The 23265-nt window shown below is 42.0% G+C and overlaps 1 protein-coding gene and 1 pseudogene across 2 annotated transcripts in view; one reads left to right on the top strand and one right to left on the bottom strand.

Annotated features, from left to right (window-relative positions):
- The first annotated feature begins 324 nt into the window (after positions 1–324).
- Positions 325–23265, top strand: part of COMMD10 (COMM domain containing 10) — a 153546-nt gene continuing 130605 nt past the window's right edge. The window contains exons 1-4 of one of the 2 annotated variants that reach the window (XM_036309884.1): positions 325–468; positions 1774–1864; positions 3362–3472; positions 6374–6529. In XM_036309884.1, coding sequence (XP_036165777.1) covers positions 428–468; positions 1774–1864; positions 3362–3472; positions 6374–6529 — 399 coding nt within the window. In that variant the 5' untranslated portion in view covers positions 325–427. The remainder of the gene's footprint in view (positions 469–1773; positions 1865–3361; positions 3473–6373; positions 6530–23265) is intronic. The other variant, XM_036309883.1, reaches the window with a different exon arrangement.
- LOC118656477 lies at positions 5401–5982 on the bottom strand (annotated as a pseudogene).

The raw sequence follows: 23265 nt of genomic DNA on the forward strand, positions 1-23265 counted from the left end.
TTCGTTCTTTTGTGTCCCAAGTGCCTAGCCCAGCGCCTGGCGCATAGCAGGCGCTCAAGGAACAACTGAAGGTACTCCTGCAAGCTCCACGTGGCGCCCCGCAGAGCGTGTATGTAACATGCATATATACACACATGCTACACACATGATCCATAAAAACATACATACACACCTCCATATGCAGGTGTATACAATTAGTAAACATGCAAATATAAATAAATTTATTCGGGTACAGGCCTAACTCCGAACAGGTTGGAGAGGCAGGGAGGACGGTGGCGCCCCCCGACCCTCGGACCGCAGGACGGGGGGCGGGAGCCCGCAGGCGGGGCGGCGGCGCGGCCTGGCCCTTCCGGGTTCCCGTCCGCGCGCCGCCATTGGCTGGGCCGCGAGCAGCTGACGGCGAGCGGCGGGCGAGGGAGCTTCGAGGATGGCGGCGTCCGCGGCGTTGATCCTGCGGGAGAGCCCCAGGTAGCCGCCCGGCCCGGCGCTCGCGGCGGCCGCCCCGGGGTGGCGCGGGCGGCAAGGGTGTCCTGCGGCTGTCGCCCCGGCTCCGCGGGGGCCGGCCGGGACGGCGGCGCGGGGCTGTCCGAGTCGCGGTGCGGCCCGGGACGGTGGGCGCCTCGCCCTCGGGGGCACCCCCGTGGGTCCCAGCCGCGGTCCGCACGCGGCGCGCGGACGCCGGGGGCAGGGCTTCCGCTCCGCCCGGCGCTCTCCCCGACCTCGGACCCGAGAGAGGCGCCCCACGCCGGGCGGTCCGCAGCACTGGCCCGTGTCAGCACCCTCCCCTCCCGCGGGCATAGACCCAGGCCGGGGTGGGGGCTGCTAGCATGGTGCAGTCAGAATTTGGTGACATGGCTTTTGTTTTCATTCTGTTTCCGTTTAGTTAGTTTCTGTTTGTGGTAGGTAAGCGGCTGTCCGCGGTGGAGATAGATTTGGGTGAAAATGACTTCATGTAAGGAACAGTCATCAGTCCCACTGAAGCGGTGGTGTGTGGGTGTGGGAAAGTGTGGAAATAGATGGGCAAGTCACTGAAGGTGGAACAGAACTCCTTTGCGCCCGAATTGGGCAGGAATGTTGAAGAACACCGTTGCCATGTCAAAGCTTTTCCTTCTGCCCGGAGTCCTTGAGTTCTGACAGCCAGAAACTTGCCTCCCGCCAACGTCTGGGTAACCAGACGCCACATCAGTGACCCGCAGTGACACGGTGCCATAGGACTGTGCTTGTCACCTAATGTAAAGTTCTCGATTACTGTTGCACCAGGGTTTTAAAACAGCCGTGTGCTTAGTGACCCCAAATGATTTTTGTATAGTATTTTTTAAAAAAATTATCTGCCATACAGCATTCTATTCTTCATATGTATGGTGTACTAGCCACTTCCCTCCTCCCACTCTTTTCATGTTGCATTTGCATTTTGGGTTAAGTGGATGCTGTGCTGCTACATTAATGCCATCCCCCACAGAGTGCAAACTTTCCTCCTGGTTTGCCTTGCCCCAAAGAAGGAGAACGTTTGCCAAATAGACCTTTTCAACAATAGTTGAATGGGTGTGTGTGTGTGGGGGGGGGGGGGGGGGGGACAGGGGGGGCATTAGGTAATGCCCTGCCTCCTTTGCTGGCCATCATCTATTTTTCTTTGTTTCACTCAGACTTACCTTATAGCCATTAGAGTTGTTGCAATGAAAACTTACACCTGCAGTTGTGGACAACTGTACTTATAACCAGTACAATTCCACTTGGAAAGCATACTTAAAAACTTTGTTTTACTAATTTATTTAGCATGAAAAAAGCAGTGTCGCTGATAAATGCAATAGATATAGGAAGATTTCCACGATTGCTCACTCGAATTCTTCAAAAACTGCACCTGAAGGTTTGTATGTTATTTCTATAACTTATAATACTTTCTTGTGATTCCACTGAAACTGTGTTTCTCCTTAAAGAACCTTTTGCGAAGAATAATGTTTCAAAGTGCGTCTTTGAGAACACCAGGTCTCCAGAAAAAAATTTTTTTTTTCCTGGTTAACATTTTCTTTTTAAAATCTTTATTGTTGAAAGTATTACATAGGTCCTTCTTTTCCCCCCATTAACCTCTTCCAGCCAGCTCCCGCCCTCCCGGGACAGGCCCTCACCACCCCATTGTCCGTGGCCACTGGTTATGCATACATGCATACAAGTTCATTGGTTGATCTCTTCCCACCCACCCTCCCCTGTCTTCCCTCCGAGGTTCAACAGTCTGTTGATGAAAATTTGATAATGTCCCATGGTCAAAAGTTTTGGAAGCTCTGTCTTCATTAACGTTAATTCTTTTTATTATGGAACTTTTCAGTATATATTATATAGTAGTGTTTATAGTAAATATTTAAGGCTGTGCACAATTTCCCAAATGTGTTTGGCCTTGGAACTGTTTTAGATGGCATGTATTTTGGGACTAAGGTTCTGTGGAATATGCGTTGGGAAAATTCCGATTTTATGACTTAATTCTTCCTCTTAAAAATAATTCTGTGGTATTGCTGTCAATCAGTAATCTTTCATTTAGCCTTTCACTTTTGTTTCAAGGGTGTGGTTATTTTTGACATATTGATGTTTAGTAATTCACTGCTTGCTCACTAATCTAAGTTAACTTCTTTATCAGGTTATAAAAAATTTAATTCCGTCCATCACATGTTTATGGAGCACCACTAACTGTTCTGGCCTCCCTGTTAAACAAGAACTTGGACTCGTTCCTCTTTTTTTTTTTTTTGCCTGGCCAGGAGCCAGCCTCAAAGCCCTTCCTTCCTCTGAAGTATCTCTCAAATCCAAGTTCTCCTTATAGTCTTAGTTCAGATTCTTATTATCTCTTCTATGGATGCAATGATTACCTTCAAATTGCTATCTTGAGGCCTCTAGTCTTTCCCTTCCTATTGCTTCTTCATAACACTATTTCATTTATCTTTCCAATTTTTTTTTTTTCCTAAAAAAGAATTGATTATATCAAAGCCATCAGTGATTTTCCATTGTCCATGGAAAAAAGTTCAAAATCCTTAACATTATATCATAATAATACATTATGGCCACAACCTGTATTCTCCCCACGTTGGAAGTGCTCCAGTCACACTGGACTGTGCTCTTTTACTAGAACTTGTGGTTGTGCATAACCTAAGCTGTCAAGGCAGAGACTCATGGCAAGATCCAGATATTGAACTGTGCTGATTTTCATAGCTTGAAATTTACAAATGCATAAGTTTTTGTTGTTGTTGTTGTTTTTTTTACCATGGATTTACTCTTTCTTTCAATTTCTCATTCCATATATGACTGAATGGATCTTCCTTTGAGGATCTGAGTTTTGAATACCTGAATGTGTGCTAGTAGATTGCTTTTTGTGTTGTAGGCTGAGAACAGTTTCAGTGAAGAAGAGGAAGAAAAACTTCAAGCTGCATTTTCTCTAGAGAAACAAGATCTTCACCTAGTTCTTGAAACAATATCATTCATTTTAGAACAGGTATTTTTATTGTTCTCAACCATTGGTGTCTGGTACATGTTTGTATTGCTATGATAGGGGTAACATTTTTTTTCTTAAGTGTGCAAATGGAAGCTGTGAATATATTTTAATTAAGAATTTCAATGTAGTAAAAAAAAAAAACATTTGAATGTATGATTTTCCCCCCACAGGGTATTGCATTTTATAAAACAGTCTTAATGTTGAGTAGTGTAAGTGTTTGACAGTATGAATCAAGACTTTATTGACTTGAGACAGTTATGAAAGATATGAAAGATTTTAATTCATTGTTACTTGTTATAATAATTTGGAAAAATGAACACTTTATTTAAAAATTTTAACAAATGATTTTTGGGGGATTTATTTGACTAAGATGGTAAATAAAACATTTAGAAAAGAAATATTTGTCAAAGGACTTTTAGTTATATTATTTCTTCTTACTGAGCTGCCCTTCTGCCTGCATCTCTTCTCACATCTCCTTTCATTGTACCCTTGACCCCTTATACTTGCACTCTTCCTCCTATTTGGGTTCCTTTTATCTTTAGCTGATAGTAGACCACTTTGTTAGTCTTTCATTGTTTCATGGGTGTCAGTGATATCTTCTTCACTAGGTTTTAAATTTGTGGGAGGCCAATATCTTGTGTGCGCGCGCGTGCGTCTTATATAAACCTAGCACATTCCAGGGCTTAACATAGATTCTGTATAAATTCCTGTTGGTTGATTAAATAGAATACTTGTGGAATTAAATTTTAAATAGTACTGTAGCTTTATGAACATTCTAGTGACAGATACTGTTAAAAGGACAAGCTACGAGGCATCTACACATATAGCTTTATACAAATTACAGATCATAATGATGACTATCCTTGGTGGGCCTTCAGTAGATGAAAAGGATAATCAAGTAAGACAGAGCATCAAGGGGCTTATGAGAAAGTTGTTCCAGAATAATATAGGTAATAGGACAGATATCACTGTTATAATTTTTACAATATTTTATTATATATTATCTAGGAAGTTGGGAAAGGGAGGGCAGTATTGAGAAAGTGCTTCTTAGAAATTTTTGTTAGTTGGGAAGCAAAACCATTGTACTACTCTTTGAAATAATTAAGTGAAATAAGGAAATGAATTTTTTTCCTTTCATAATTGACATTTAATTGGTTGTTTTTAGGATAAGTACACAGACATTTCAGTTTGTACGTAATTCTTAACATATATACCAAAAACCTAAAGTCATGTAATTGTGATTCTTTTCTAAACAGTTATTCCAGTGACTTCCCAGCTTAAAATTTGAAGGCTAATTTTCCTTAATAGACTATCAAGAACCAATATCTTCAAATGTTGATACATCAAAGTCCCACTCATTTACTGTTCAATGTCGTATATACTACAGAATCAAATTTTCAATCTTTCACAGCACATTAACAAACTTACTAGGAAAACTGGACTACCACACCAAAGATGTTATAGAGCGTACAAAATTCTGACAGTGAGAGCCAAGATCATGAAGTGGTTTTCTTTAGGAAACAATTTTACCAGAAATGAAAATGAGAATAAAAGTAATTTAAAATGTTCAGGACATGGTAAATGTATGACTGACTTCAAATTGCCACTTTAATATGCTTTGTATCATAGAACAGAAAAACTACCCTCATCTATGGAATGTTAAGTTGACACCCAAGATAATCAAAGCCTCCCATATTTAATATACCACTATGTTTTGGTTGTATCAAAAAAGAAACAACCAGCAAATGATTTCACCTCTTAAAAAACCATTTACATTTTAAAAAATGGGATGAGGTCGAATTCCTTCATTCTTAAAAATGTTTCTAAAGCTACTAAAATATGGGCATTTACAAAATAGTTGGTAAAATTATTCTCTGGATTGTACAAAAAGGGAGACCGATACCACTGATAAGACATGGTATATGATATTAATTAGACTTGGCTTCTTTTTCTCCTGCTTCATCTGAGTCTGGCCTGTCCTCATTTTTACTTTTTTTATTGTTGTTAATCCTTACCCGAGGATATTTTCCCATTGATTTTTAGAGAGAGTGGAATGAAGGGGGAGAGACAGAGAGAGGGAAATATCACTGTGAGAGAGACACATCAGTTGGTTGCCTCCTGCCTGTACTTGCCCCAACCAGAGCTAGGAATGGAGCCTACAACCAAGGTATGTGCCCTTGACCAGAATCGAACTTGGGACCCTTCACTTTGCTGGCCGACTTTCTATCCACCGAGCCAAACTGACTAGGGCTGTCCTCATTTTTAGTTTCTCCATTTTCCACTGGTAGTTCTTATTTAGGTTCCTGGTTTGCCGTTTTTATCTGTTTTCCCTTTGCTTCCCTTTTCCCTTTCATTTGCACTTTTTTTGTCTGCATATTTATCCTTTCCTGCTGCCATTTTTGGCTTCATTTCCACTTTTACAGAGCAAGTTTAGCTGACAACCTCACTGGTCTCCTCTTGGGTTCCTCCTTTGCTTCGCCCTCAGTGAAGCTGACCTTCCTCTTGGGCATCATGGCAGTGGGGTGGGGGGCCGAGAGCCTTTGAGAACCTGAACTGCCTAGCCATTGCCTGGCCCAACCTGCTTGGACCATGATGGGGTAGTGGGAGAACCCAGGAAATGAATAATTAGGGCACCATTAGTTAAGGCAAAGAAGTTTTTCCATTAAATGGAGTACTTAAACCTCAGGCAAAACTGAAAAAGTTTAGCCTGAATAATTTAAGCATTTAATCCTAAATCTTTCAGCCCTTGGAATGGTATATTGTTTGTAAAATAACAAAAACTTTCTGCAATAGAAATATAAAATATTCTTTTGGTTTAAATTATTAATTTTGTATTTGATTATAGATCAAGGTCTCTGTATGAATATTAGAGATATATGTAATTTATTTTCTCTTTAATAGGCAGTATATCACAATGTGAAGCCTGCAGCTTTCCAGCAGCAGTTAGAGAACATTCATCTTGCACAAGACAAAGCAGAAGCATTTGTCAATACTTGGTCTTCTATGGGTCAAGAAACAGTTGAAAAATTCAGGCAGAGGATTCTCGCTCCCCACAAGGTATAGGTTATGTTACACCAAAGATATTTTTCAGTAATGTATGGCATAGATTTTTATACCCGAAGAGCTTTTTAATATTTTGTAGAGAGGTACAGTCAGGCAGAAGAGTATATAGACAATTTCTCCTGTAAAGTTATTGCCATACATATTTGCTACCACAATGTGATTTAATTTCAATTTACAGTTTAAAATATGCCTCTATAACTTAAGGATAGGAATGAAAGTTTTTTTCCCCTCTTGGGCCATGATCAGAGTTGGTTCTCTTTTAATTGTGTACCTGCATCTAAGACTCACTGTAATTTTACCGACACACATACTTATTTGTTTTTCTGTATTAGTGCCTAGCAGAATGTTGTGCGTGCAGAAGGTAGCATAGCCAATATTTGTTGAGTTACAAACAGTGAACAAAATGAACACTTTAGGAAAAATATAAAGTAACAAAAAAGTCACAAATCTCTTTAGTTACCTTTAGTCACTCTTTTTTTAAAAAAAATATATTTTATTGATTTTTTTTACAGAGAGGAAGGGAGAGAGATAGAGAGTTAGAAACATCGATGAGAGAGAAACATCGATCAGCTGCCTCCCGCACATCTCCTACTGGGGATGTGCCTGCAACCCAGGTACATGCCCTTGACCGGAATCGAACCTGGGACCTTTCAGTCTGCAGGCCGATGCTCTATCCACTGAGCCAAACCAGTTTTGGCAGGTAACTAGTCATTCTTAATGGAGGTTAAAATGATTGTACAGATCATTTTGCCTTTTTTTTTCTGTGTTAGCATAATTGATTTTCCGATTTTCAGCTAGCTTTGTATTCCTGGGTTAATATCACTTGGTCATGATGTATAATCCTTTTTATGTGTTGCTGTATTTGATTTTGTAATAATTTGTTAAATGTTTTTCCATCTGTGTTCATGAGGAATATTAGTCTGTACTTTTATTGTGATGTCTTTGGTGGTATCAGGGTAATACTGGGCTTGTCAAATGAGTTGGAAAGTGGTCCCCTCCCTTTCTCTTTTCTGGAAGTATTTGTGACAGGTTGGTATTATTTTTGCATTTCAATGCAGCATTATATGAGAGTTCTAGTAGATCCAAATTCTTGTCAGCACTTGGTATTGTCAGTTGTTTACATTAAAACCATTGTATTAGGTTTATCATGGTATCTTGTGTTTTTAATTTGCATTTTCCTAATAACAAATTATGTTGATGATCTTTTTATGTGCTTACTTGCCATTGATATTATTTTTTGGTGAAGTGTCTATTCAAATTTTTGTTTAACTGTATTTCCACATTATGACAGATAAAGAAGTCCCGTTATAGTAATACAAAGGATGATTATAGGCATGAATCCCAGCATATAGAAATGTATGGTTTTTCTTTCTTTCTTTTTTCTTTTGATTGTTACAATGTGTGGAGGGTATTTGTTTTCTTTCTGTTGAGTTTTGCGAGTTCTTTATGTAATCTAGGTGTAAGTTTTTTGTCAGATATGTGATTTACAGATTTTTTTTCTAGCACATAGCTTTTCATTTTCTTAAGTGTCTTTTGCAGAGCAAAAGCTTTTAATTTCTGATAAAGTTCCATTTATCAGTTTTTTCTTTTATTGATTTTGCTTTTGGTTTTGTATCTAACAATTTGTAGCTTAATGTAGCGTCACAAAGATTTTCTCTTTTGATTTTTTCTAATTGTTTTATAGGTTTATGTTTCACATTTAAGTCTAAGATCCATTTTGAAGTAATTTTGTATAAGGCATAAGGTGCAGGTCAAAGTTCTTTTTTTTTTCTGCTTACGGATGTTCGTTTTCCCCCACATAATTTGTTAATAACATCATTTTGTCACTGACTTGTCTTTGTCCCTTTGTCAGAATCATTTGACATATTTGTGTGGGTCTTTTTCTGGACTCTCTTTTTGGTTCCATTGATCTCTTTGTCTGTCTTTATGCCAATATCACAATACCTTAATTATTGTAGCTTTGTAAGCTTTGTAGTAAGTCTTAAGATCAGGTATTGTGAGTCTGCTTTGTTCTTTTTCATAATTGTTTTTTTTTTTTCTAGTTTCTTTGCACTTTCATATAAACTTGAAAGCCAGCTTCTGTATATCTACTAGAGGCCCAGTGCACAAATTTGTGCATGGGATCGGGTTTGGGGGTGCTGATCAGAGGTGGGGCCAGCTGGGGAGAAGGGCTGCAGTAGAACTCCTGGTCGAGGGGATAATTTGCATATTACCCTTTTATTATATAGGATAAAAAATCCTGCTGGGATTTTAATAGAGATTATATTTAATTTATAGATCACTTTGTAGAGAAAGGTCTTCTTAACAGTATTGAGTATATCTCTTCATTTTTTAAAGTCCTTTTTTAAAAATTTAAATTCTTTATTGTTTAAAGTAGCAGTCGCCAACCGGTGGTCTGCGGACCACTGCTGGTCTGTGAGGTCTGAAAGGTTGGCAACCACTGGTTAAAGTATTATATATGTTTCCTTTTTCCCCATTGACCTCTCTCCAGCCACTCCCACCCCCCAGCACATTCCCTCACCTCCCTACTGTCTGTGTCCATTAGTTATGCTTTATGCATGCATACAAGTCCTTTACTTGATCTCTTACCCCTCCCCACCCACTCCCCTGCCTTCCCTCTGAAGTTTGATGTTCTTTTTGATGCTTCTCTGTGTCTGGATCTATTTTTGTTCATCAGTTTATGTTGTTCATTATATTTCACAAATGAGTGAGATCATGTGATATTTATCTTTCTCTGACTGGTTTATTTCACTTAGCATAATGCTCTCTAGGTCCATCCATGCTGTTGCGAATGGTAAGAGTTCTTTCTTTTTTACAGCAGTGTAGTATTCCACTGTGTAGATGTACCATGGTTGTTTTTTTAGGTCCTTTTTTATTTCTCATGTCAGTGTTTGCATTCTTTAGCATACAGATCCTGCACATATTTTGTTAGATTTGTACCTAGGTATTTAGTTTTTTTTTTGAGTTGATGAAAATAGTACTATTTTAAAAATTTTTTTTCTAATTGTTCGTTGCTAGTACATACAAACACAATTGATTTTTGTACAGTATATTGATCTTATATTCTATGACCGTGTAAACTCACTAATTAGTTATGGCATTTTTTTTGGTGTGGATTCCTTGTGATTTTCTTTGTAGACAGTCATGTTGTCCATGAATAGAGACAGTTTTATTTCTTCCTTTCTAGTCTTTTTAGCTTTTATATTTTGTTTTTTGCCTTATTGCACTGACTAGGACTTTTAATATGATGTTGAATAGGAGTGGTATGTCTGAAACAACCTGCTTTGTTCCCAGTTTTAGAGAGAAAGCATTCAGTTTCTCATTAAGTAGGATATTAGCTATAGGTTTTTGGAAAATGCCCTTTGTTTTCATCTCTCGCCATTTCTTTCTTTTTTAAAAACTGCATTCTAAGAGCTCTTAAGTGTCCTCAACATCACTGCTTCATTTTTCATTTCAATTCTACTTTTTCCTATGTCCTGTACAGATTTTAAGTTTTCCATTTTGTGTTACTGGAATTCCTTTTTCTTCCAACCATCTCCATTAAAAATAAATCTCTACTTGCCTTTTAATATTTGCTCGTTCTCTATAATTTTCTGCTATTTTACAGGGTTCATATTTTTACATTGATACAAGTAGAGTTAAAATATTTTTATGCTTCTAACCGTAAGTCATTTTTCAGTATCTTCTAGATCAGTGATGGCGAACCTTTTGAGCTCGGCGTGTCAGCATTTTGAAAAACCCTAACTTAACTCTGGTGCCGTGTCACATATAGAAATTTTTCGATATTTGCAACCATAGTAAAATAAAGACTTATGTTTTTGTTATTTATTTTATATATTTAAATGCCATTTAACAAAGAAAAATCACCCAAAAAAATAAGTTTGCGTGTCACCTCTGACACGCGTGTCATAGGTTTGCCATCACTGTTCTAGATGATACATATTTTTAAAGTAATACTTCTCCATATTATGTTACATTTATATTAAGTTCTGCTTAAAATGTGGTTTAATCAGTTATCATATAAAATGTGCAAAAAGAAGTTGAATGAACATGATTAATTGCATATTGGCCTCTTGAGAATGATGGAAATTATTTTTGCCAATTTATAGTACATGAGAGGATAGCCAGTACATTATTTTAAATGCTTAAATAAGGTAATGTAATAATAGCAAACATTTTTTGTGTTTTTTTTTAATACTTTTTTCTTTATTGGTTAAGGTATTACATATGTGTCTTTATTGCTGCATTGCCCCCTGCCCCCCACTCATGCCTTCACCCCCTGTTGTCTGTGTCCGTTGGTTAGGCTTTTTTTGTGTTTATTGTTGACCAACTACTCCAATAAGTGCTTTATATCTTATAAAACCCATTAATAGTTCTACTTTCTATTTAAAATAAAATCGAGGCTTAGAGAGATTAAATAATTGGTCCATTGTTATGCAGCTAAGTAAGTGGCAGAGTTGGGATTTGACACAAGTAGTCACACTCCTAAGCCATTATACTATACTGGAGGCCCAGTGCATAAAATTCGTGCACTCGGCGGAGGGTGGGGCGGTCCCTCAGCCCGGCCTGCGCCCTCTTGCAGTCCAGGAGTCCCGTGGGGAGCGGGCCTAAACTGTCAGTCGGACATCCTTAACGCTGCCACCGTTGCACTCGCCAGCTGTGAGCCTGGCTTCTGGTGCACTGAACACCAGGGGGCAGTTCCTGTGTTGAGCGTCTGCCACCTGGTGGTCAGTGTGCATTATAGCTACTGGTTGTTCCACTGTTCAGTCGATTTGCATATTAGCCTTTTATCATATAGGACTACCGCCTAAATGTTACCTGCAAATTTTTTTTTTTGTATCAGACTTTATGAAGGGTGGTTTATATAGTTGTGTGTATGTTTGTGTGGTTCTTATTTTTGAAAAGGAAGGAAATAAAACTTTAGAAAGTGTAATTTTATCATGATAACCCAAGCAGTCCATGGTGAAGCTGAGATGGGAATCAGATTTGTCTATCTCTTAAGCTTTGTTCCTTTTATATCATGCTACTTCTGGCAGCTATGATGTTATCTTTCTCTTTTATCCTAATAACTGTTTAGGATATGGTGACTAAAAATAGTCATGTGTGAAAATAGGTCATGTCATTTAAATTGTAACAAAATATATGTCAGTGATTTATTATATAATGAACAAAAGGTATATTTACAATGAGTGACTGATGTTTTAATGGTAACTTAGGGGCTCACTCATGTGAACTGTCTGGGTGGTACTTGCAGTGGAAGACTAGTGGGTAATAATTCTAAATTCAAAGAGTCAGGTTCAATTAAATAATAAATTAAAAAATCAACAGTTGCTTATGTTTAATTCAGTTTTTAAAAACACCTCTTTTCACCTTTTATTATTTGAAAATGAATTTTAGTGACAGCTTTTTGCAGGATATGATTGAAGGGATTTTTATATTTTATTCTGTCTCTCTTCTTTTAAAAAATAGATGTTTTTCTTAACCTCTTTGTAGACATGAGACTGAAATGTCACTACCACTTATTATAATTTGTATGCTCTTTTTTTTTTTTTTTTTTAAATCAGTGTTGACTCTGCCAGCAGAGTTCTTGTAAAAGGGTTTTCCTATTTGATTTTTGTTATAATGCCTATGTGGTCATGACATTTATTAAATCATGAATCCCCTTTCAGACAGAACTTTAATGCTATGTTTAATTTTACTCTTGAAATTCTATTTATAAATTCTTTACATATATTTCTCCTAAACTAAATTTACAGACTTACATGTTAAATATTATTGATGTACATCTTTTTTTTTCCTGAGACCATAAGGGAAATAATTGTATTCTTTTTATATAATACTTTTTTTCCCCAAAATATTTTTACTTTTCTAAGCTAACTTTATTCCTTATTTAGTATCAGATATGATAAGTATCAGATATAATAAGTATATATAAGGCACATTTAAGCACTCTAACTTTCTCTTTAAAGACTACATGCACTGATTCCCTTTCTTAAAAGCATTTATGTGTGTTTGTTAGGGAGTTTTAAAATATAAATCTGACAGTTACATTTGTTTGAATGTTCAAAATGAGTTTAATGTGATTTTATCCTGTTAAGAGTAGTCTTAACGTTACCAATTACATGGCAAATATATTCATACTAGAGGCCTGGTGCACGAAATTTGTACATGGCGGGGGGGGGGGTGGGGGTGGTGTCCCTCAGCCTGGCCTGCATCCTCTCCAATCCGGGACCCCTCAGGGGATGTCCAACTGCCGGCAATAGGACATCCCTCTCTCTATCCAGGACCGCTGGCTTCTAACTGCTCACCTGCCTGCTTGCCTGATTGCCCCTAAATACTCTGCCTGCCTGACTGATTGCCCCTAACCCCTTTGCCTAGCTTGCCTGATGCCCCTAACTGCTCCCCTGCCAGACTGATCACCCCTAACTGTTCTCCCCTGCTGGCCTGATCGCCCATAACTGCCTCTGCCTGCCTGCCTGATTGCCCCTAACTGCTCTCCCTTGCTGGCCTGATCGCCCTTAACCACTCTCCCCTGCAGATCTGATCACTTCTAACTGCTCTCCTCTGCTGGCCTGATCACCCCTAACCACTCTGCCTGACTGCCTGATCGTCCTTAACTGCCTCTGCCTCAGACCCCGCCACCGTGGCTTTGTCTGGAAGGAGGTCTGGAAGACATCTGGTCTATCGGTCTAATTAGCATATTACCCTTTTATTAGTATAGATCTTCTCATCTGTCTACACCAGGGGTCCTCAAACTTTTTAAACAGGGGGCCAGTTCACTGTCCCTCAGACCGTTGGAGGGCCGGACTATAGTTTAAAAAAAAACTATGAACAAATTCCTATGCACGCTGCACATATCTTATTTTGAAGTAAAAAAACAAAACGGGAACAAATACAATATTTGTATTTGCATGTGGCCCGCGGGCCGTAGTTTGAGGACCCCTGGTCTACACTGATATAAGAGAAACATGCAAATTAATCATCACTCCGCCACTCTGCTACACCCACAAGCCACGCCCACCAGCCAATCAGGAGCGAGTATGCAAATTAACCCAACTAAGATGGCGGCGGCCATGGAACTGGAGCCAGCAGGAGGCTTGGATTGCCCCTGGCGATGGAGGAAGCCAAGCTTCCTGCCTGCCCTGGCTGGCCCTGGGCTCCGCTCAAGGCTACAAAATTTCAATTATAAAAGATAAATAAATCCCAGATACCTGCTTCCAGCCCACCCTGGCCTCTGCTCAAGGAGGCGCAAAAAAAAAAGGAGAGGCTGGGAGCTTGGGTCACCGGGGGGGCCTGGCCAGCCTGAAAATGGCCCTCAGCCCCTCACCCAGGCTGGCCAGGCACCCCCGCAGGACCGCCCCCCGCCACCATGAAGGGGCTGTGGCCAGCCTGAAAACAGCCCTCAGCCCCTCACCCAGTCTGGCCAGGCACCCCAGCAGGACCCCCACCCTGATCTGGGACACCCTTCAGGGCAAACCAGCCGGCCCCCACACGTGCACCAGGCCTCTATCCTATATAATAAAAGGGTAATATGCAAATTGACCCTAACAGCAGAATGACTGGAAATGACTGGTCACTATGACACACACTGACCACCAGGGGACAGATGCTCAATGCAGGAGCTTCCCCCTGGTGGTCAGTGCACTCCCACAGGGGGAGCTCTGCTCAGCCACAAGCCAGGCTGATGGCTGCCAGCACAGCGGTGGTGGCGGGAGCCTCTCCTGCCTCCTCAGCAGCGCTAAGGATGTCTGACTGCAGCTTAGGCCTGCTCCCCGCTGGCAAGTGGACATCCCCCGAGGGCTCCTGGGCTGCCAGAGGGATGTCTGACTGCCAGTTTAGGCCTGACCCCCCAGGGAGCGGGCCTAAGCCAGCAGATGGACATCCCCTGAGGGTTCCCAGACTGTGAAAGGGCACAGGCCAGGCTGAGGGACCCCCCCAAGTGCATAGATTTTTGTGCACCAGGCCTCTAATATATATATAAAACCCTAATATGCAAATAGAATGAACTGTGGAACAACTGAACAACCAGTTGCTGTGACGTGCGCTGACCACCAAGGGGCACACGAGGAACATGGTAGGTGTTGACAGCAGGCAGCAGAGCGTGGAACATGGTGGGTGTCGGCTGTGGTGGAATGGTGGAGCAGGTGAGCGGGGGCACCAGACCAAGGTGTGGTGCCAGTCGCTGTCATTGGGGCAAGCCTCTGGTGGTTACTGAAATTCTTTGTTCCCACACACCATGGTCCTGCTTGGCACTCGCATCTGCTGCTGGTGCCAGCCCCACTTACACCCGCTGCTGATGCCAGAGCCACTGCTTGCACCTGCTGCCAGCGCCTGGCGCTGGCCCTGATCACTCGGTGCCATCAGCGGGTGCGAGCGGTGGCTGCCGGCCCCAATTGCCCTTAGGGCTTCTCCACCTCCCCCTGCTTCTGAGGGGCTATCGGGGGCAGCAGCTGCTGCTTGCATCCACTGCTGGTGCCAGCCCCACTTGCACCCACTGCTGGTGCTGGAGCTGCCGATCGCACCCGCTGCCGGCCCCGATCACCTCTGAGGGCTTCTCCACCTCCCCCTGCTCCTGAGGGGTGATCGGGGCAGCAGCCACTGATGGCACCTGCTGACGGTGCCAGCCTTGCTTGCATCTGCTGCCGGCGCCAGCCCCAATCGCTCCACGCTATTAGCAGGTGCGAATAGGGCTGGTGCTGTCAGCGCGTGGGAGCGGGGCTGCGGCAGACAGGGGACCAGGGGGCTGCGGCGGGAAGGGCCAGGTGCGGGCGTGGAGGATGGGCTGAGACCCGCCGCCGTGCCCACCACAGCCTCATGGCCCACAGTTCCTTTCAAAGTGCACGGATTCATGCATTGGGCCTCTAGTTTCATTATAAAGTGAAATTTCATCATGTTTTCTCATAGATTCTTGAGAAATCTACGTTTAAAAATGGATGGCCATTGTTCCTAAGATAATAATATTCCTATAACATTCTTAAAAAATATCCCTGTTAAAGCCGTTATATGATTAACTTTATTGTTAAGTGTAACAACTAATTATTTGCTTCATTAATTGTTAAATATCTGTATTTTATATAGAGTATAAAAAATTAGAAATTTTTATTTGACATTTAAATGCTTCTTAACATTATCTTCTGCATTCATAGGAAATTTATTTTACAACTAGAGGCCTGGTGCACAAAAATTTGTGAGAGAGGGAGAGGGGGGGTGCCCTCAGCCCGGCCTGTGCCCTCTCGCAGTCTGGGACCCCTCGGGAGATAACGACCTGCTGGCTTAGGCCTGCTCCCGGGTGGCAGAGGGCAGGCCCAATCCCTAGGTGCAGCCCATGGTCGGGCTCAGAGCAGGGCTGATTGGGGAGTTGGGGCGCCGCCCCTGTCATGCACAGAGCAGGGCGGATCGGGAGGTTGCGATGCCACCCTCTGTCACGCTCAGGGTAGGGCCGATTGGGGGGTTGGGGCACTGCCCCCTGTCACACTCAAGGCAGAGTCAATGGGGGGTTGTGGCTCTGTACCCTGTCACGCACAGAGCAGGGCCAATCAGGGGGTTGGGGCGCTTCCCCCTGTCACGCACAGAGCAGGGCGGATCAGAGGGTTGGGGCGCCGCCCTCTATTACCCACAGAGCAGGGCCGATCGGGGTTGGGGCGCCGCCACTGTCACACTCAGGGCAGGGCCGATGGGGAGGTTATGGCTCTACCCCGTCACACAAAGAGCAGGGCCCGTGGGAGGGCGGGGGTTGGGGCGCTGCACCCTGTCAGACACAGAGCAGGGCCGATCAGGGGGTTGGGGTGCCGCACCCTGTCACACACAGAGCTGCAGGGCGATCAGGGGGTTGGGGAGCTCCCCCCTATCAGGCACAGAGCAGGGCTGATCAGGCGGTTGGGGCGCCTTCCCCTGTCATGAACAGAGCAGGGCCGATAGGGAGGTTGTGGCCCCACCCCCTGTCACACACAGAGCCGAAGGGGGATCAGGGGGTTTGGGCGCTGCCCCCTGTCACGCTGATCCCGGTGCCGGGAGGCATATTACCCTTTTACTATATAGAATAGAGGCCTGGTGCATGGGTGGGGCTGGCTGGTTTGCCCTGAAGGGTGTCCTGGATCAGGGTGGGGGTCCCCACGGGGGTGCCTGGCCAGCCTGGGTGAGGGGATGATGGCTGTTTGCAGCTGGTCACACATCCTTCAGGGTGGGGGTCCCCACTGGGGTGCCTGGCTTGCCTGGGTGAGGGGGGATGATGGCTGTTTGCAGCTGGTCACACACCCTTCAGGGTGGGGGTCCCCACTGGGCTGCCTGGCCAGTCTGGGTGAGGTGCTGAGGGCTGTTTTCAAGCTGGGGGTGACTGAAGCTCCCAACCGCTCCTTTTTTTCTTTTTTTTTTTTATTTCTGGGCCAGCTTTAGCTTTGAGGCTTGGCTCCAGCTCTTAGGCCTCCGCTGCTGAAAGTAGGTTTCTGGCCTTTGCTTACAATGTTGCGATCCTGCTGGCTGAAGCCCGGCGGACTAAAGCAAGTTTCTGGGGTTTTGTTTAGCTTCTATATTTGTTACATAGTTGCTTAGAGTTGCAGCTCAGAGGCCTGCAGCGGCAGGCGGGGAACGTTGGAGTCCTCCGTCACTGAAGCAAGCAAGCCTCATGTTAGTTTCAAGCTTCCTGGCTGCCGACCGCCATCTTGGCTGGCAGTTAATTTGCATATTGCCCTGATCAGCCAATGGGAAGGGTAGCGGTTGTACGCCAATTACCATGTTTCTCTTTTATTAGATAGGATAATTATATCTCCATTCTACTCGTTTTTGCCTTCTTTGTTATTTTAGTTATTATTAGTACCAGAGGCCTGTTGCAGGAATATTCCTGCAAGAATAGGGCTTCCTGTGGCTGGAGCAAAGCAGAAAAGGGAGTGAAACTCGCTGAGGCGGGCTTCGCTCCCGCTTCAAGCCCCTGCAGCTGGTCTTGCCCTCCTGCTCCAAGCCGCTGCCTCTTATGCTCCCAAGCCACAGTGGTTGGGCTTGCCCTCCTGCACCCATCCCCTGGGGCTGGGCTTGCCCTCCTGCTCCCAGTCGCTGCCCCTCCCCTCCAAGCCTCTGCCCCTTCCACCCCCAGCCGCTGCCTCTTACGCTCCCAGCCAAAGTGGTTGGGCTTGTCCTCCCACTCCCAGCCGCTGCCCCTTCCTCTCCAAGCCGCTGCCCCTCCCGCTCCAAGTCGCTGCCCCTCCCGCTCCCAGCTGCTGCCCCTTCCCCTCCAAGCCACTGCCCCTCCCGCTCACAGAGGCTGCGGCTCCGTTTCTGTCATCGTGGCCTCTACTTGGCTCCCTTCTGTACCGCTTGGCCTCCATGTTGTCGTCAGTCTTCGCTCTCAGCTAGTATATGCAAATTAACCGCCATCTTTTAGCTTCTATAATTGAAACATTGTATCTTTTGGAGCTGTTGCTTCAGGAGCTCGGAAGCCGGCAGCGGCAGGCGGGGAACGTTGGAGTCCTCAGTCACTGAAGCAAGCAAGCCTCATGTTCACTTTAAGCTGCCTGGCTTCCGGCCGCCATCTTGGCTGGCATTTAATTTGCATATCTCCCTGATTAGTCAATGGGAAGGGTAGCGGTCGTATGCTAATTACCATGTTTCTCTTTTATTAGATAGGATGCTATGAATCAAGTAAAAGACAGTTTTCCGTGTGCTGAAATTAACTGAATATAAATTTTTGTGAGGTTTAATGGTGCTATATTTACTACTTTTTATTGAAGTATAATTTACCTGCAGTAAATTGTAGAGATTTTTTAAGTGTTCAGTTTGATGAGTTTCAGAACGTACACCCATTTAATTACTATCCATAACAAAATAGAGAATATTTTTATGACTTGGAAAGTGCCTACTTTCAATTCTTTTTCATTACCATAGATTGGTTTTGTTTGTTCTTGGACTTAATATAAATGGACTCAAATAAGTGTGTCTAGCTAATATCTCAACATTTAAAACATTTATTCTTTACCCATGTTGTTCCTTGTATTGGTAATTTTTTGATGGCTGAGTCATATTCCATTGTATGAAAATACTGGAGTTTATTTATCCATACTTTTGTGTATGGACATTTGGGTTATTTCCAGTTTCTGGTTATTATAAATAAGACTGCTATGAACACTTGTGTAAAACTTTTTCTGTGGACATATTTTTTTTCTCATGGGTAAATATCTAGGAGTTGGATTGCGGACCCCTCAAGCGAAATCTGAGGCTTTACATTTGACTTTCAGCCATCCCATGCTGTGTGGATTGGGAAAAATCATATAAATGTGCATCTCTCACCTTGCGTGGGATTCCTTCCTTCTTTTATAAGTCAGATTCTCTGCCTGGAGAACTTAGCCCTTCTACAATGCCTTCAAATTATTGTTTTTAAAAAAATATTTGTCTAGAGGCTATAATTTTTATTTGTAAGGAGGTTAATGTAAACTACTTCCTACTATTACCAGAATAGAAGCTCTAAAAGTATTATTTTAAATTGTTAGATCTGATTCTGTCCCTTCTCTGCTCCAAACTCACCAAAGCCCTTAAGACAGGGGTCCTCAAACTTTTTAAACAGGGGGCCAGCTCACTGTCCCTCAGACCGTTGGCGGGCCGGACTATAGTTTAAAAAAAAAACTATGAACAAATTCCTATGCACACTGCACATATCTTATTTTGAAGTAAAAAACCAAAACGGGAACAAATACAATATTTGTATTTGCATGTGGCCCGCGGGCCGTAGTTTGAGGACCCCTGCCTTAAATTCTTACAATTGCATTTAAGGCCTTACATGATCCACTCTTATAATTGCCTTTAAGACCTTATGTGCTCTATCATTCCCCTTGTCCCCCTCGGTCCACTACCTATCTTCTTGACCTTCATCTTTTAGCATCCTACATCTGGCTCAGTTTGGATACTTGAATCTCTACCTCAAATGTTCTTTTCCTGGATTTTCATATGGCTGGCCTGCTTTATCTTCTTCAGCTCTTTGTGTAAATGTCACATTGATAAGTGAGTCTTGCCCTGATTATCATAATGAAAAGTGCCCCCACCTCTATGGTACTTAATTACTTCATTTTTCTCCATAAAATTTATTATCTGGCCCACTATATATTTTACTTATTTTTTTTATTGTCTATCTCTACTACTAAATAATAAGCTTCACAAGGGCAAGAATTTTTGTTTGTTTTGTTCACTGCTGTATTTCACTGCTTTAAATGCCTTTGGGATATAGTGGGTTTTCAAAAATAGTTGTCGAATGAATAAATATGCAATATCCATGCATTATAAATTGTCCTATTTAAAGTTCAGTTTCTTAAGTTTTCTTATAAAAGGGATATTTATATTTATTGGTAGAGATAAGAACAGTAAAGAGAGGAGGGTGTGGATTGTATTTTGTATTTCCTAGTTTTTTTGTAAATATATTTTTATTGATTTCAGAGAAAAGGGAGAGAGTTAGAAACATCAATGAGGAGAATCATTGATCAGCTGCCTCCTGCACACCTCCTACTGGGATCAAGCCTGAAATGCGAGCATGTGCCCTTGACTGGAATCGAACCCGGGACCCTTCAGTCTGCAGGCCTAGGCTCTGTTCATTGAGCCAAACGAGCTAGGGCTATTTCCTGTTTTTTTGTTTTTTTCTGTGTGTGTGTTCATTTTGGTTGTACTTTAAGCCTTTTGTGGTTCACCTGTTTCATGACTTGAATTTTGCTGGAATACTAGATTCAATCATTTACAGCTTGTCCTCTTTAAAAGTGGGAATATAGAGAGAATTACTTTAGCTTGAAACAGATTCTCCAGGGGGAAAAAGTGACATCATTAGCTGTTGATGCAGCAATCAATTTAAAGAGGTTTAGATCCAAGAGACCTTGATCAATCTTATTTGGCACTGAAATGTATTCTCTGCTTCATACATAATTAGCTAAAAACCAGAACCATTAATAAATTAAATAAAGATTTCACTAATGCCAAAGAACTGTGCTGTTAGCAAAATTACTCTTATTATGTCATACTATTCAAAGATATGTACTTGCTAAATAATTTTGATGTACCTTTTCAGAGTGTTGCCAATTGTGAGAGCATTAGTTGAATTATATTTCAGTGTCCTCAAACTTGTACTGTTAGCTTCATATATTCTTGGTATATAGAGAGGTAGCAAACAGTTTGAAGGCAGATTCATCGATGTTTTCCCTCAACACCTTACAACTTGGATATCAAGACTATGTTTAGGGCCCTATCCAATTTGGCTCAGTGGGTAGAGCATTGGCCTGTGGACTGAAGGGTCCCAGGTTTGATTCCAGACAAAGGCATGGTCAGGGGCACATGCCTGTGTTGCAGGCTCTATCCCCAGTAGGGGATGTGCAGGAGGCAGCCAGTCAATGTTTCTCTCTCATCATTGATGTTTCTATCTCTTTCTCTCCTTCTACCTTCCTCTCTGAAATCAATAGAAATATACTTAAAAAAGAAAAAAGACCATGATTAGGTATTTTGATCAAATTTGTGTGTTAAGGAGTATAATTAAGTTCCATGCCACCCTAGCAGTAAGACTAGGTTGAACTTTTTTGTTTTGTTTTGTTAATCCTCACCTGATGATATTTTTTCCCCAGTTGATTTTTTTGAGAGAATGGAAGGGAGGGGGAGAGAGAGAGAGAGAGAGAGAGAGAGAGAGAGAGAGAGAGAGAGAGAGAGAGAGGAACATCGATGCAAGAGAGACACATCGATTGGTTGCCTTCCGAACATGCCCCAACCTAGGCTGGGATCAAGCCTGCAACTGAGGTACATGCCCTTGACTGGAATCAAACCCACAACCTCTCCATTTGAGGTCCGATGCTCTAATCACTGAGAAAAACCATCCAGGGTCTACAATGACTTGTGGCATCTAAACTTGAGGGTATAAGTTAAGAAGTATCCCTAAGTTGTGATATTTGTAATAAAACATTTGTACCTCTTATGATTTGATGTAGTAGCGACATTAAAAAAAGACATTGGTTCAGTTACTTTTGGATTTGTTAAAAATATATATTTTTATTGATTTCAGAGAGGAAGGGAGAGGGAGAGATAGAAACAAAAATTGATGAGAGAGAATTATTGATTGGCTGTCTCCTGCACACCTCTTATTGGGGATCGAGCCCACAACCCAAGCATGTGCCATTGACAGGAATCGAACTGGCTTTTTTAGGTCATATGCATTTCCATTTAAATTTTAGAACCAACTTGTCAGTTTCTATAAAAAGTGCCTGCTGCCCTAACTGGTTTGGCTCAATGGATAGAGCGTCGGCCTGGGGACTCAAGGGTCCCAGGTTCGATTCCGGTCAGGGGCATGTACCTTGGTTGCAGGCACATACCCAATAGGGAGTGTGCAGGAGACAGCTGATTGATGTTTCTCTCTCATTGATGTTTCTAACTCTCTATCCCTCTCTCTTCCTCTCTGTAAGAAATCAATAAAATATATATTTTTTTAAAAAAGTGCCTGCTGGGAATTTAATTGGATTGCCCTAAATCTGTAAATCACTTTTGAAAGAATTGACATCTTAACAACACTGAGACTTTAAATTCATGAACATGGTATATATCTCTTCATTTATTGATATCTTATATCACAATTGTTTTGTACATGTTTTGTCTTCATTACTAGACTTGGAGCTTTTGGGTCAGAGATGGTAAGTTTATTGATTTTAATGTCCCCAGCACCTAAGACAGTATAAAAGTTAGGTCCATACTCTTATGATTTTTCTCCTTTCTGATTGCTGCTTTTAGTCACATTGCTACTTTCTCCTTGTTTCCACAACCTCTAAATTTTACACTGTGACAGAACTCCTTTGTCACTTTTAGGTGATCTTAATTTTGATCTCTTGGTAAAGATGGTGTTTGTTTTCTCTATTGCATCATTACTTTTTTTTTTCCTAACTAAAAAGCCATTGTGGATAGATGCCTTGTGACTCTGCATTCCACGTCAGATTTTCACTACTTAGATTTAGTATCCTTTGCTGATTCTTACTTGAATCAGTTTCTTGTAACTTTTTTGATTTTGGTATAATTTCAAAATTAGAGAAAAGTTGCAACTCACACTGGCTGGGCCAATTCACTAAGTTTTTACATTTTACATTATTAATCTGTTAAATGATGATGATAAGAATAGCTCTCTCAAGTAGTATTGGTTTTGTCTCCTACTTTCACTTAAAAGTATGTTTTGTTTCTCTTACCGTTCTGTGTAACTGTAAAATGTTCTTTTATAACTCTAGTTATTCTTTCTATATTTCTTCATTTAAGGTTTCTGAATACTGATCATTTTCTGTAAATTTTTGTGTGTGTCTGTGTATATGCCTATACGTACATATGAGCTTAGCAGTGTTATTTTTCTTTGTAAGTAAATCTTTCATGTGATCTTGGGACAAATATTTTTTAAATCATAAAACTCAATAGAAGGGCTATGAAATTAAAGAAAGCCAATCCACAAAACTCTTTTCAGAAATCACTTTTTAAAAAATTACCTTTTCTTGTGAGTGTTCTTTGATTCATTTTAATTCAGTTCAATCTACATATGTATAAAAGCCTAAGTGACCGTTAAGATTGGTCAACCAAATGATCGGTCAACCGGCCGGTAGCTATGACATGCACTGACCACCAGGGGGCAGATGCTCAATGCAGGAGCTGTCCCCTGGTGGTCAGTGCGCTTCCACAGCCGACCTTCTGTGGCCGGCCAACCTCCCGCAGTTCCTCCCCCCGGCTGGCCAGCCAACCTTCTGTGGTCCCTCCCC

This window comes from Myotis myotis, unplaced genomic scaffold (genome assembly GCF_014108235.1).
Source record: "Myotis myotis isolate mMyoMyo1 unplaced genomic scaffold, mMyoMyo1.p scaffold_m19_p_5, whole genome shotgun sequence".
NCBI classification, from domain to species: Eukaryota; Metazoa; Chordata; class Mammalia; order Chiroptera; family Vespertilionidae; genus Myotis; species Myotis myotis.